The sequence below is a fragment of the Lactuca virosa genome, chromosome 7 (assembly GCF_052849685.1).
Source record: "Lactuca virosa cultivar CGN04683 chromosome 7, Lactuca_virosa_CGN04683_v6, whole genome shotgun sequence".
In the NCBI taxonomy this organism is placed as follows: Eukaryota; Viridiplantae; Streptophyta; class Magnoliopsida; order Asterales; family Asteraceae; genus Lactuca; species Lactuca virosa.
The window spans coordinates 85708813-85720901 of record NC_136432.1 but is presented as its reverse complement, the minus strand read 5'-3'; the positions used below and the strand labels follow the sequence as shown (position 1 = coordinate 85720901).

At 33.4% G+C, this 12089-nt stretch overlaps 2 protein-coding genes across 2 annotated transcripts; one reads left to right on the top strand and one right to left on the bottom strand.

The window, feature by feature from the left end:
* Positions 1 to 3863: 3863 nt before the first annotated feature.
* LOC145127227 (integral membrane protein (Protein of unknown function DUF92, transmembrane)) lies at positions 3864 to 5686 on the top strand. The gene is made up of 5 exons (XM_079062454.1): positions 3864 to 4153; positions 4219 to 4332; positions 4697 to 4919; positions 5065 to 5313; positions 5480 to 5686. Exons 1-5 carry the CDS (start codon positions 4008 to 4010, stop codon positions 5609 to 5611), a joined length of 864 nt encoding a protein of 287 aa, XP_078918580.1. The 5' UTR covers positions 3864 to 4007; the 3' UTR covers positions 5612 to 5686.
* Positions 5687 to 8563: 2877 nt separating this feature from the next.
* On the bottom strand, positions 8564 to 11482 carry LOC145123235 (palmitoyl-acyl carrier protein thioesterase, chloroplastic-like). The gene is made up of 7 exons (XM_079058447.1): positions 11175 to 11482; positions 9951 to 10543; positions 9748 to 9881; positions 9551 to 9664; positions 9284 to 9455; positions 9129 to 9197; positions 8564 to 9048 (listed from the first exon to the last, which is right to left on the bottom strand). The coding sequence occupies exons 2-7, from the start codon at positions 10455 to 10457 to the stop codon at positions 8803 to 8805; spliced, it is 1242 nt and encodes a 413-aa protein (XP_078914573.1). The 5' UTR covers positions 10458 to 10543; positions 11175 to 11482; the 3' UTR covers positions 8564 to 8802.
* Positions 11483 to 12089: the final 607 nt, after the last annotated feature.

Genomic DNA, 12089 nt, shown 5'->3' with positions numbered 1-12089 from the left:
ACTCAAAAGAACCGGCACAATACGCCTAATCGATTGGAGTTGCGAAAATTATGTCCATATTGTTACAAACATACGATTCACGGGGAGGTAAAGAAATAGATCGAACCGAGCACCTGCGCCCTTATCTATCTTACAAGGAAAAGGAAAAAATGACATTATATATATAACATATTTAACATAGTTAAAGATAATTATAAACAAACCAAATCCTATTTTTTTATTCTAATTAGAGATACGGCTGAAATAGGATTTTAGGGATAAAAATAAACTAACCAAACCATGGATAAATCCAAGCGAACTTTTCTTAAATCCAAGCGATCTTTTCGTAGGCGTTTGCCCCCGATCCAATCGGGGGATTGAATTGATTATAAAAACATATATTATCTAGACGAGTGAATAGATTGACCTTGAAACAACAACGATTAATTACTATTGCTATAAAACAAGCTCGTATTTTATCTTTGTTACCTTTTCTTAATAATGAGAAACAATTTGAAAGAACCGAGTCGACCACTAGAACCGAGTCGACCATGGCTCTCTGAAGTACCTGAAACCAAAACTGAAACTGTAAACACGAAGCTTATTACAAAATTTTGTAATAAGGGACACAATTTTTTGTAATAAGCTTCGTGCTTACAGTTTCAGTTTTGGTTTCAGGTACTTCAGCTAGCAAAATAATATGGGTAAACGAAATACACACCCTATGAAACACTAATAAGCCATAAAAATAGGGTTTTATAATATTTAATACATTCGATTACTAAATATATAAAAATACTATACGTTATTAGTTTTTAAAACCGTATGAAACAACCCTAAAGATAGAAAACCAAACTATTAGTCAGCTATGGTTTCCTCGATTAAACAAAATACACACCCTAGGAAACACAAACCCTAAAAATAGGAAAATCAAACTCATAGTTTCCCGAGAACCCGAGAACCAAAAGTGGAGCGTTGGATCAAAAAAAGGGATGGTCAAGATGCATTGTAAATAAGTGGAAAAATAAAGTGACGGGGGCAACAAAATTAAATGAATTAGTGTAACATCCCAAAATTCAAGGCCAAAAATTTCATTTTAATTAAGTTATTGCATAAAACCGATCTAATTAAAGACATTCATAATAATGTCTCGTGTCAAAACCAAAGTGTTAATGATGGGGTTGAGACTGAGGAGCAGGATCAGGGGGATTCCGACCGAGACATTATATATATATATATATATATATATATATATATATATATATATATATATATATATATATATATATATATATATATATATAGAGAGAGAGAGAGAGAGAGAAAGAGAGAGAGAGAGAGAGCTAGGTTCAGGTATTAAAAGTAATTATTGTGTTATTGTATGCATTAATATGAGCCAATCATTTCAAAAACTTAAATTAGGATATGTAATCTTACCTATTAATTAATTTTGTTAACTAAATAAAAATCTAATTAATCCCTAAAATATTGGATTGCTTTCCTATAAATCCCTTCAAATTCGTTCAAGACGCAGACCCTAAAATCCTTTGAAGGCTCCTGCTTCACTCACCTGTCCATCCAACCGACGACTTAGCATTACCGTTGTACCACTAGAAGTTGTTGTCGCTCCTCCGCCGGTGTCGCACACCATCTGCCGACCATTCTTGCATCTCCATTTGACCCTATTCTCCTCATCGCTGCTCCTGCTTCACACCCCATCCCACCCAAATCTGGTAACATATCGCCGCCCTCGCAACACCGGAAGTTGCCTTCTCTCCTCCTCAGCGGTGTTGGGACCATCGTTTGGGTTCAGAGGCGGAATGGGTCGTGGTAGCCGGGTAAGATCCTGGGCCCCGATGAGCTATCTGCTTCTCCTCTCATGTTTCCCCGATCTGGAACTCCTGTCAAACTTCGTGGGAGGGAAGATGTCACTGTGTAAGTCCTCTAATTCACTTCCTCAATTTCATTCTTATGCTTTCTGTATCTCGTGTATATTTGCTGGAATGCTGAAAGAACAAAGACAATTGGTACGGTTTTCATTTGTTGAGGAAGTAAAAAAAATGATTGGGTTAAGAAATCTTAAAGAACACAAAAATAATTCTATGAGAATATTGCACACCAGTGTTTGTAGAAATGTCTGAAAGAGAAATTGATGTTCAAATTATTGAAGAACACAAAAAAAAAATTATGAGTTCGTTATTTGTGTTACTTGATTTTAACATGTAGTATGAGTTCTCTAAGAATTACTAAAATTTGTTTTATTTTTGTCGTATAAAAACATTCTCACATAGTTTTATTCTTACATAATTCAATTTCATGACAGTTATTTAAGCCCTATTTGTTTTACAAACATAAAATATTCATTTAAATTACAGTAAGGTGTATTCGGGATTTTGCATTTTCAGAATAGATTATGAGTTTTGATTTGCAACTATAATAATAACTAATAAGCATTCTTCATAAGGCCTAATTGTCAAATTAGATACGTTGCTATTTTATTATTTAAAACAAATATATTCATCATTTTGGAAGTTTTTGCTTGTAATTTGTGAATTTGGTTTTAATGATTGTCACACGATTTCATGGTAGTTATTCTTATAAAATGCTCAATTTCATAGCAGTTATTCTCATAGAATGCGTGAATGAGATATGCTGATCAAGGGCGTGAACATTGGATGATGGCGCGTGAGATGAAGATGAATAATGCTCAATGGTCTTCACAAAAGCAAGCATTATTCATCGTTATATTCTGGCAGAATAGTCCATAATAAAATGATCAAGTGCATTCGTTCAAGAATTCTATATTTAAGAATTCTATGCTTTTTAAAATCTTTATTTATTTTTTATGACATTCTGTTAGAATATGTGTAATTGTATTAAAATGTACAAGACTATTACTCTATAAGAATATGTATGAATCTATATTTACATTCAATGTCTATGAATATATATAAGAATCATGTTATTTTTAAACTGATGGTTCAAAACTATTGTTTGTCTTCAAAATATTCATTCATTCAAAATATTTATTTTGTCAGAATAGATAATCTGACATTCTCATAGAATATCATTCTAACAGAATTATCTTAGAATTATAATCTAATTAGTTAAAAAAATCAAAATTCAAAATCAAGAAAATCAAATATCTCTGAAAATTCGAAACTTTTTATTAATTAAAATTGTGTTTCCTAATTAGTAATTTTTTGGTAAATTAAGAAAGTGAATGTTACCTATTTATTAAATGGAAAGCTTTTTCTTTTTCTTTTTTAATTATTTTAACAACAATAATCACTTTCTTAATTTAACAAAGTGATTGGCACACATTTATGCATACAATAACACAATAATTACGTTGAATAGAATAATATATATATATATATATATATATATATATATATATATATATATATATATATATATATAAGTAATGGTAAAATGATCTTTTTAAATAAACTAAGGATGTGCCGTACAATTTCGTTAAACCACAATGTTACATCTTGTCAAATTTTCAAAGGTTGGACTGAAAATGCGAATATAACCAAATCAAGAACCAGAACTATAATTTAGTCTACATGTTTAGAATATATTATACGGGTCTCGGAATATGTTTCGATAAATGATCATAAAGATTGTCATTTTTTTGAAAAACGGATGTTTTTCATTTCGTAAAAGCAAAAGTAAGAATAATTCAAATATTATTTATTCAAATAAAAGATTTAGATTTAATATTTGTGGTATAAGTGGTCAATTAGTTTTTATGTTTATATGCTTATATATAATGTATTATATTTTATTATACTATATTAATAAATACAAATTTATCTTATGGTACAATTTTCAATTACTTAATTGGCATGACCAAGTTGACTAATGTAGCGAACTTTGTTGACTGCACGTACCCAACTGCCCAAAACGACAAAACTTTATTCCACAATCTCCCTGTGTTTTCATCAGAAACACCAGCGATTGTTTCTGTGGATTTCTGGTTAGGTCCAAGGCTAATGTTCTAGGGCAAAATCAGTTCACAAATGGAGGATCAATTGATTCAAGTGATGATCGCGGTGCTAATCTCATCCCTAATCGCCCTTAGAGCTTACAGGAAAAACTCTCTCGATGTTTCAGGCGCATTCGCCGGTTTCTTTGTCATGGCTGTTCATCTCTCCGTCAATTACAGGTTAATTTGATTTCAAATTTGTGTATAGTAGTCTGTGCGCGTCCGTAATTTTGTTGTCTTGGTAGATTTGGAGCGATGTTGTTGGCTTTCTTCTTCACATCGTCGAAGCTTACTAAAATGGGGGAGGATAGAAAGCGGACTCTGGATGCTGATTTCAAGGAAGGAGGTCAACGAAATTGGTACTGTTTCTATGTTTAATTATCATTTTCGTCAAGTTTTGCCCTAACGATTGTATGCTTGTTATCGTTATTCCAAATGTATTTATCGTTACCTCCGATTATGCCAAAGGATAAAGATTACTTTAGTTTGTTAAGTGAGTTTCTGTTCGAGATTGACTTCTTAACTAGTAGCAAGTAGAGCCCTAATTTCAGAAATCAGAAATTGCAGAATTATGCTTCGCAAATTGTTTCCCAATGCATTACTCCACAATTACACATCCTCAGTTTCCAAATTACTTGAGATGTTTCTTATCTCAAGCATTCTTGTTGATTGTGTATCTACTTGAGGTTCATGCTTATGTCTGTGGCCCTTGTTTCTATACAGGATACAAGTTCTATCCAATGGTGGAATTGCTTCAGTTTTGGTTATAGCATTTTGGGGGTTGACAACATCACAGGATACCTGTTTGGACTCAAAAGAATCAAAGATTATAACAGCTCTTGTTGGTGGCCTGATTGGTCATTACTCATGCTGCAATGGAGACACTTGGTCCTCTGAGCTTGGAGTACTCAGTGATGAACAGCCTCGGTTGATTACTACATTTAGGGTGAGAACTTTTTTTTCTTTCATGAATGTAAATCTCTCATGTTCTTACCAATTTATAGCAACAAATTGGTAACTTTTTGTTATAAATTGAAAATCTTCCCAAACTTTCCATGAATTGATCCATTTGAATGATTCTTGTTTAACAGCCTGTTCGTAGGGGTACAAATGGTGGAATAACAAAAGCCGGACTTGAAGCAGCTGCAGCAGCAGGAAGTGTGATTGGATTAGCATTTATTTTACCAGGATTTTTCACAAAAAGTTGCACCAATGATGCCTTCTTTAAGCAGCTATTTGTCATACCTCTTTCTGCTATAGCAGGACTTGCAGGAAGCTTAATCGATTCCATTTTAGGAGCAACTCTGCAATTTAGTGGTTTCTGCAGTGTTCGTAACAAGGTATTTACTTTTCTTGGTCCAAAGTACATAAAATGCAGTACAACCTGTTCTGTTCTGTTCTGTTCTGTCTGTCCTATACTGTACTTTCATCATTTTATTGATTTAGTCATTTATCCGTCTTATGTAGTGATTGGTTAAAGCATTATACTTTGTTTTGTCTTGTTAGGTTGTATCGAAACCGGGACCCACAGTGAAGAGGATCTCGGGGCTCAGTATACTTGACAACAATGGTGTGAATCTCGTATCGGTATTCTTAACTTCAGTGCTTACCTCTTTCATCTGCTTATATATCTTCTGAATGTACAATTTTACCCTTTTAATCTGCCAAATATTGCCATAATGCCATTATTCATGTTGCACCTTTCTTCATTCACATATCATGTTAATTTTTGCAACTCCGTTATGGCTTTTATGAGTTTATGTTTGTTACGTACAAACGGAAAATGAAATTTACACAATACTCAAGTTTGATGCTCGGAAAAAAAAAAGCCTATTTCATCCCCAAATAACTAGCAATGAATGTAAAACAATATTTTCACTAGATTTATTATGTAAAATTTAGAAACCGAGATGTTTAATAGATTGTTTGATTTATTAAGTTAAAACAATTAATCGGTTGTTTGAGTCATTGTTGTTAAGATCTGAATTGGGATCCTAGCTATGATCGTAAGATTAAAGATCGTTCCCTCTTTAGAATTTATTCTTTTAAAACCCTAGAAAAAATTTCATTTTTGTTCCAAAATCACATGCGTAGCCTAACGAAATGTACATTAAGCTAAAATCGAGCCTCAAAAATTTGTTCATTCAAATCGAAATCGTTGCAAATTGCATTAAACATTGTAGGGCATAGCAACTTTATCCATTCATCTTGAATTAAACAAAGCATCGCGACATGTAAGTTGAGTGTCCTTGTGATCCTCTGACTTTAGATGTACATAAACATGATGTTCATGATACGCGTAAGATGTTTTTTTTTCCTCCAAGTGGTTTAAATCTACCTGAAGAATTTGAAGAAGTTAAAGTTGATTCCACCATCGACATCTTAATGGGTACTATATATGTGCATTTAGAAATCATATGTTTTTCATGTGAAAGAAAACTAAAATATTAGTCATATTACCTAATATTTTAACAAAGGGAATTAAAATTGACCAATTATCTAACATAACACGGTAAAAGGGTAAGTTTTAGAAAAGGGAATAAATAGCATTTTGCTTCTTAAAATAGCTTTTAGGAAGTACGTGTCAGTAGATTAATAAAAAGTCATGTTAGTTTTATCAATGATAAACTGAAAAGGGGTTCTAATGGTCTAACGGTGGAAATTTCTATTAAAAATAATTTGCTGAAATAAAATATATGAATTAAACTATAAAAAAGCAAAATATAATGATTTTTTATTATATTGCCCTTACCTATTTGACATGATATGCTCTTTAGCTAAACTTTTTTTCCTGTGTATAACTGTATATCCTATATTCCTGTGATCCATTTGGAGTACACAATTCGATTATTTTATACTTATATTTAAATAGTTCAAACTTCAACGTTAACATATCTTCATCATAAATATAGCCAAGCCAACCTATATTGATTGTTTTTGTCCTGGCAATAAGACAGATAATGACTAGGTAACCCACACCCAACACGTGCACATGACACTTGCACATTGATGCACTAAAAACAAATAAAATTAAATTTCATCCACTCCAATGTCTTTCCTATATTAAATTAAAATTCGAAAATTTGGGAAAATTGTTAAAAATTCGATGGCCGATCTTAAATGACAATAACCAAACATCTTTAAAAGCATGTTGCTAGTTTACCAATTTTTAATAATCAGCTTTTTAGTTGAACTGATTTGGTGAATGGTTCGATCGCAATTCAACCAAGAATTTTTCCACCCTCATGGTGATATGCATCAGCCTTCGAGTTGTATAAACTCCGAAAATGTTCAATTTGTTTTGAAAATAAGTTGTTTTTTCATCGGGCTAAATGAAATTCAACTATAAAAGTCCAATAAACCTTGTTCAATTTATCAGTTTAGAAATGACATAAAACGGATCATTACTGAACCACTATCGTCTCCGGTTCCCGGTCCAAACGGTTTCATTGTGTTTTATTGAATATTCCCCAACTAAAGCTAAAAAGTTGATCCTTTCTAAGGGATGAGGGAGTCGTTCCCTCCCAACCCACCGAACCCACTGCCACATCAATTTTTCTCTTTTATTTTTCTTCATCTTTCCGAACCCACAACACATGGAAATCGTATCTTTTTGAACTCACTCAATTAAAAAAAATACAAAACAACTAAGGTACAAATTTTAAAACACATGGTACAAGAGAAAATAAGAAAGAGAAAGTAAAAAGAGATGATAAAGTGGGTTAGTGAAACCAATCAACTCACTCGTTGAAGCGGGAGTAGTACCGCCAATAACTCTATTTCTAATTAAGATTTTACATTTGATTGTTTGTATTTTTTTTAATTGAGTGGGTTCAAAAAAGATAGGATTTATGTGTGTTGTGGGTTCGGAAAGATGAAGAAAAATAAAAGAGAAAAAGTAATGTGGGAGTGGGTTCAGTGGGTTGGGAGGGAATGACTCCTCCTCCCTAAGAGATTAAAAGAGTATAACAAGACACTCAAAGTGTGTAATTAAAACTGTATAGATAAAACAACACTACAAGGTTTAATAAAACTATTATTATCATAACATTTATACGAATTCGAAGTAACTAAACTTTTTTAATAAATAAAATAGTTTTATGGTAGACTGTCGACGTATTTGTTCAAAAATAGCCACCTAACTTCCAAATAAATCAACGGTTTTGTCAGATTTTAGAGGTCACTCAATTAATAATAATAATAATAAAACTATCATAACAGTTGAAATCAGCATCACATACCTTAACAGCATTTCGACACGTTAACAAATACATTGATTAAAAAAATGCATCCTTATAGCTTTCATTGTAGCAATTATCTGCTTAGTATAATGACTGTATGTACGGATAATGTGCTGAATGACTAATAATGTCAGTATATATATATATATATATATATATATATCCAAAATGACCATTTTACCCATGCATTTCAAAAAAATCACAATATTCAACATTTTTAACATTAGTTTGGATTAAAAAAAAACGCATCAAGCCATGTTTTTTTTTTCGGGTTAACCTATAACATCATTATGTTCGTGCTTAAACTATTAAGCCCATTAAGTCAAAAAAAAAATAAACAGCAACCACCGGCACAAAGAAACATGTGATTATAAAATAATAAAGAATTGCCACATCCAATCCAAATAAGCAAATCCAAAGAGATAGTTTTGTTCATAAAGAGGAAGGGCTTACTTACAACAGGCTTCTTAATTCTTACACTTTCCAACCCAATATATATATATTATATATAGACGAGAGGTCAAAACATTGCAAATAAATTTGCAACAACACAAGTATCAATACCAAAATGACCATAATGCCACTTACCTACCCACTCAATCTGTTTGCATATTTTGGTCTCCACTTTGTTCTTCCTTTGACAATTTCGCCCCCACCTCCTTCTAATCGAAGCAGATGCTGACAATCAACAAGATTCAGATCACCAGACCCGTTTTCGTCATTTCCCAATAAGGACGTGAGTGACTGCAGCACACTGTCCTTCATACACTCCCGCCTGTACTCCAAAGTCATGCTTGCCAGCTCATAATTCTCCACTACAGGCTGTGGAGCACTCTGCAAGGGTAAAAACGTAAATCAAACAAGAAAATGAAAACCTAATTTATCAGATCAAAATAATAAGATAAGACTTATACCTCAAGAATCCAGCCAACATATTTCACATTGTTGACATGCTGATTCACATCCAAATCACTCCACTTTGGCTATACAATATTTTTCAAAAATAAAACATTTCAAAAATCATGTCACCTAATTTATAAAGAGATAAAAAAGATGAAACTTTACTTACAGTTAGACCATTACGAACATGGTCAGCAGTATTGTCATCGAATTTTGGCAACTTAATGTTGTCATCATCAACAAGAGGAGGAGTGTCTACAAAGAATTGCACAATTTCAGCTCGGACTTCATCAGGTATTTTAGACAACCTCCTTGTAACTTTATTCATCATCACCCAATTGCTAAAAAATATAAAACAAGACACCCTTTTAATTAAAATCATTAACCAAATTTACAAAAGGCAAAAAAGGGGGAAATTTTTTGTTAAAGTTCCAACCTTGAAGCTCTTGTTAGTATTTCTCCAGTTTTATAATCGCGTATCATCCAATCACGTCGCATACCGTTTTTTCCAGAAGCAGCTACCCATGTATCTACTTGGACCATATCGCCCCTGAAATTAATTTGAATGTGTAAAAATAGATAAGGGTAAAAGTGTCAGAATTATCACATAGATAAATAGAATTTATAGCTTACCAAGTGGGATAACGATCTACCAGAACTTGCATCTTTGTCACCACCCAAAATAAATTCTTTTTACACATCTCAGGAGTCGAACCAAACCCATCACCCAAGAGTCCAACATGTTTTACATGATTAAGAGCTGTTTCCTGCCAAATCAACACAAAGGGTAGTTTAGTAAAATCACACAGAAGTGAGTATGGGAAATCTATTGATACCTGCAAATGATTCATTAACGTTTCTACTGATGCAGTTCGATCAGCCCCTATTTCATAAGATCTAATAGAAAAGTTTTGACGAAAAACAAACCCATCTTCAACCATTCTACCTAAACCAAAAGGATCAAGATCCGAAAGCATGTCAGGGCGTTTAGTTTTCCAATCTAGCATCATCCATTGCTTCTCAGCAGCCAAGAAAATGGTTGTAATAGCAGCAAGTAGCATGCTCCAATCAGGCAATTGATTGATAAAAGTTCTTGGAGCAGTTGATGTTGGATTATCATCATTCTTCAGGTTGAGCCCATCCATGACACCTATTCTAGTACCATTTACCTTTGTAGGAGCCTGTGCATTAGTCTTAACTTGTAAACCCCGGGATTTTGTCTTCATTCCATGCATATCAACACTACCCAAACCACCTCCATGCTTACTGGAATTCTTGCCACCAGATTCAGGTTGTGAGGAAGAAATCGGAAACAAAGATGCAGTTGCAGCTGTAGCAACCATGATTTGCAGATTCTGATGTGTATTTCTCTCAAATATAGTTCCAACTCCGAAAAGAGCCACCAAGGTTGAAGAATAATAGCTCAAAGCTGATGAATGAATGAAGAAGACAGAAAATTAGATACAGATATACAAGTTACACTCGTTAAAGTGGTTATGAGGTGTCGCAAATCCCTACGAAATGGGAGAGGTCATAAATTTTGAACCATAAAGTTGGTGACCAACACGTAATATACACGAACTGTTCATACATGTCCCACCGACAACTATTGGGGCCAGGTGTGGTTCGTTTTTTCCCTTTAACACGTTTCACTCGAGAAGCATCAACGCAACAAGATAATTGGTTTACAAATGTTACGGTAGAAATAATCAAACAAAAAGAACAGAGTGCAATATAGCCATCAATTTCAAATTTGTTTCGAAAAAGGACTGAGAAGACGTTGATTTGTCGGATACGGCAAAAGGAGAAAGATGAGAGACGGAGAAAAAAATCTCACGAAAACGTGTTCATGTCAACAGATCTGAAACATGAGAACCATAAAAACCTAATTTTAAAAAACAAAACTCACATCACATTTCACTCGAAAAGTCGAATCGAATCATATAGACCACTCCATTTACCAAATCGATACAAAGTTTTGGAGACAAAATCAAAATCACATTAAAATGGAAAATTATTCATCAGAAATATAGAGTAATGCATGTAAACCGTAAACGTACCTTTCTCTGAGCTTAAGAAGAATCGAGAGCACGTATACTTAATGCCAAAGAGGCGCTGTCATTGTTGATTGATCTGCAAACCCTAACAGCGGGATTAAAAAACCAACCAAAGATGAATAAAATGAAAAACTAGGGTTTTCGATGGTTGATTTGTTTTGATTTTTGAAGCTTGAAGTTTGTTTGGATTTTTGAAATTTGGGGAGAAATTTGAATTTTCTTCTCTGATTCTTCGTTTCGAATAATAAAAAAATTTGCGTTGTCTACGGATAGAAAGCGAGAGTGAGAGAGATGGCCAGCGGTATTTTGGTGGTAGGGATTTGGCCTCCAGCGACTTCCTTTTCTTCTACAAAACTCATTGCACCTTTTTTTCCTTCTATTTACAACAATGCCATCGATGGGCTTTTCTATGTTGTCATATGAATTTTAATTCTTTACAACTTGTTATGAAGTAGAATCGTAACTTAAGATCACATACTTGTGTTGTGCTATCTTAGGTGCTGTTTGTTTTTTTAAAAAAATAACTTCAGACCACTTATTGTTGCGCACCGCAGCATACGCGCAACACTTGGTCTTTCGCAGCTGTTTGTTTTCCTGAAGACTTCTGACTTAAAAACTGTTGCGCGTGTGCTACGTACTAAACCAACTGTTTCAAACCTCTTCGCGCCTTACTTTAACTTACTGCAGCAGTCTGCGGACGTTAAAAAACAAACAGACTTTTTATTAAATGATGCAGCCTTTTGTTCCATCTCTTCTGCTACAGAGGATTGCAGAGGTGGTCCGCAGACTTAAGACATTTTCGCTTCGAAAAAAACAAACAGCACCTTAATCTCATTGTTATGGTCTTGTATATGTACTAGTTGTCAGACACATGTATTACATGAGTTAATTTAAAAAAATAAATAAATATACATTTTA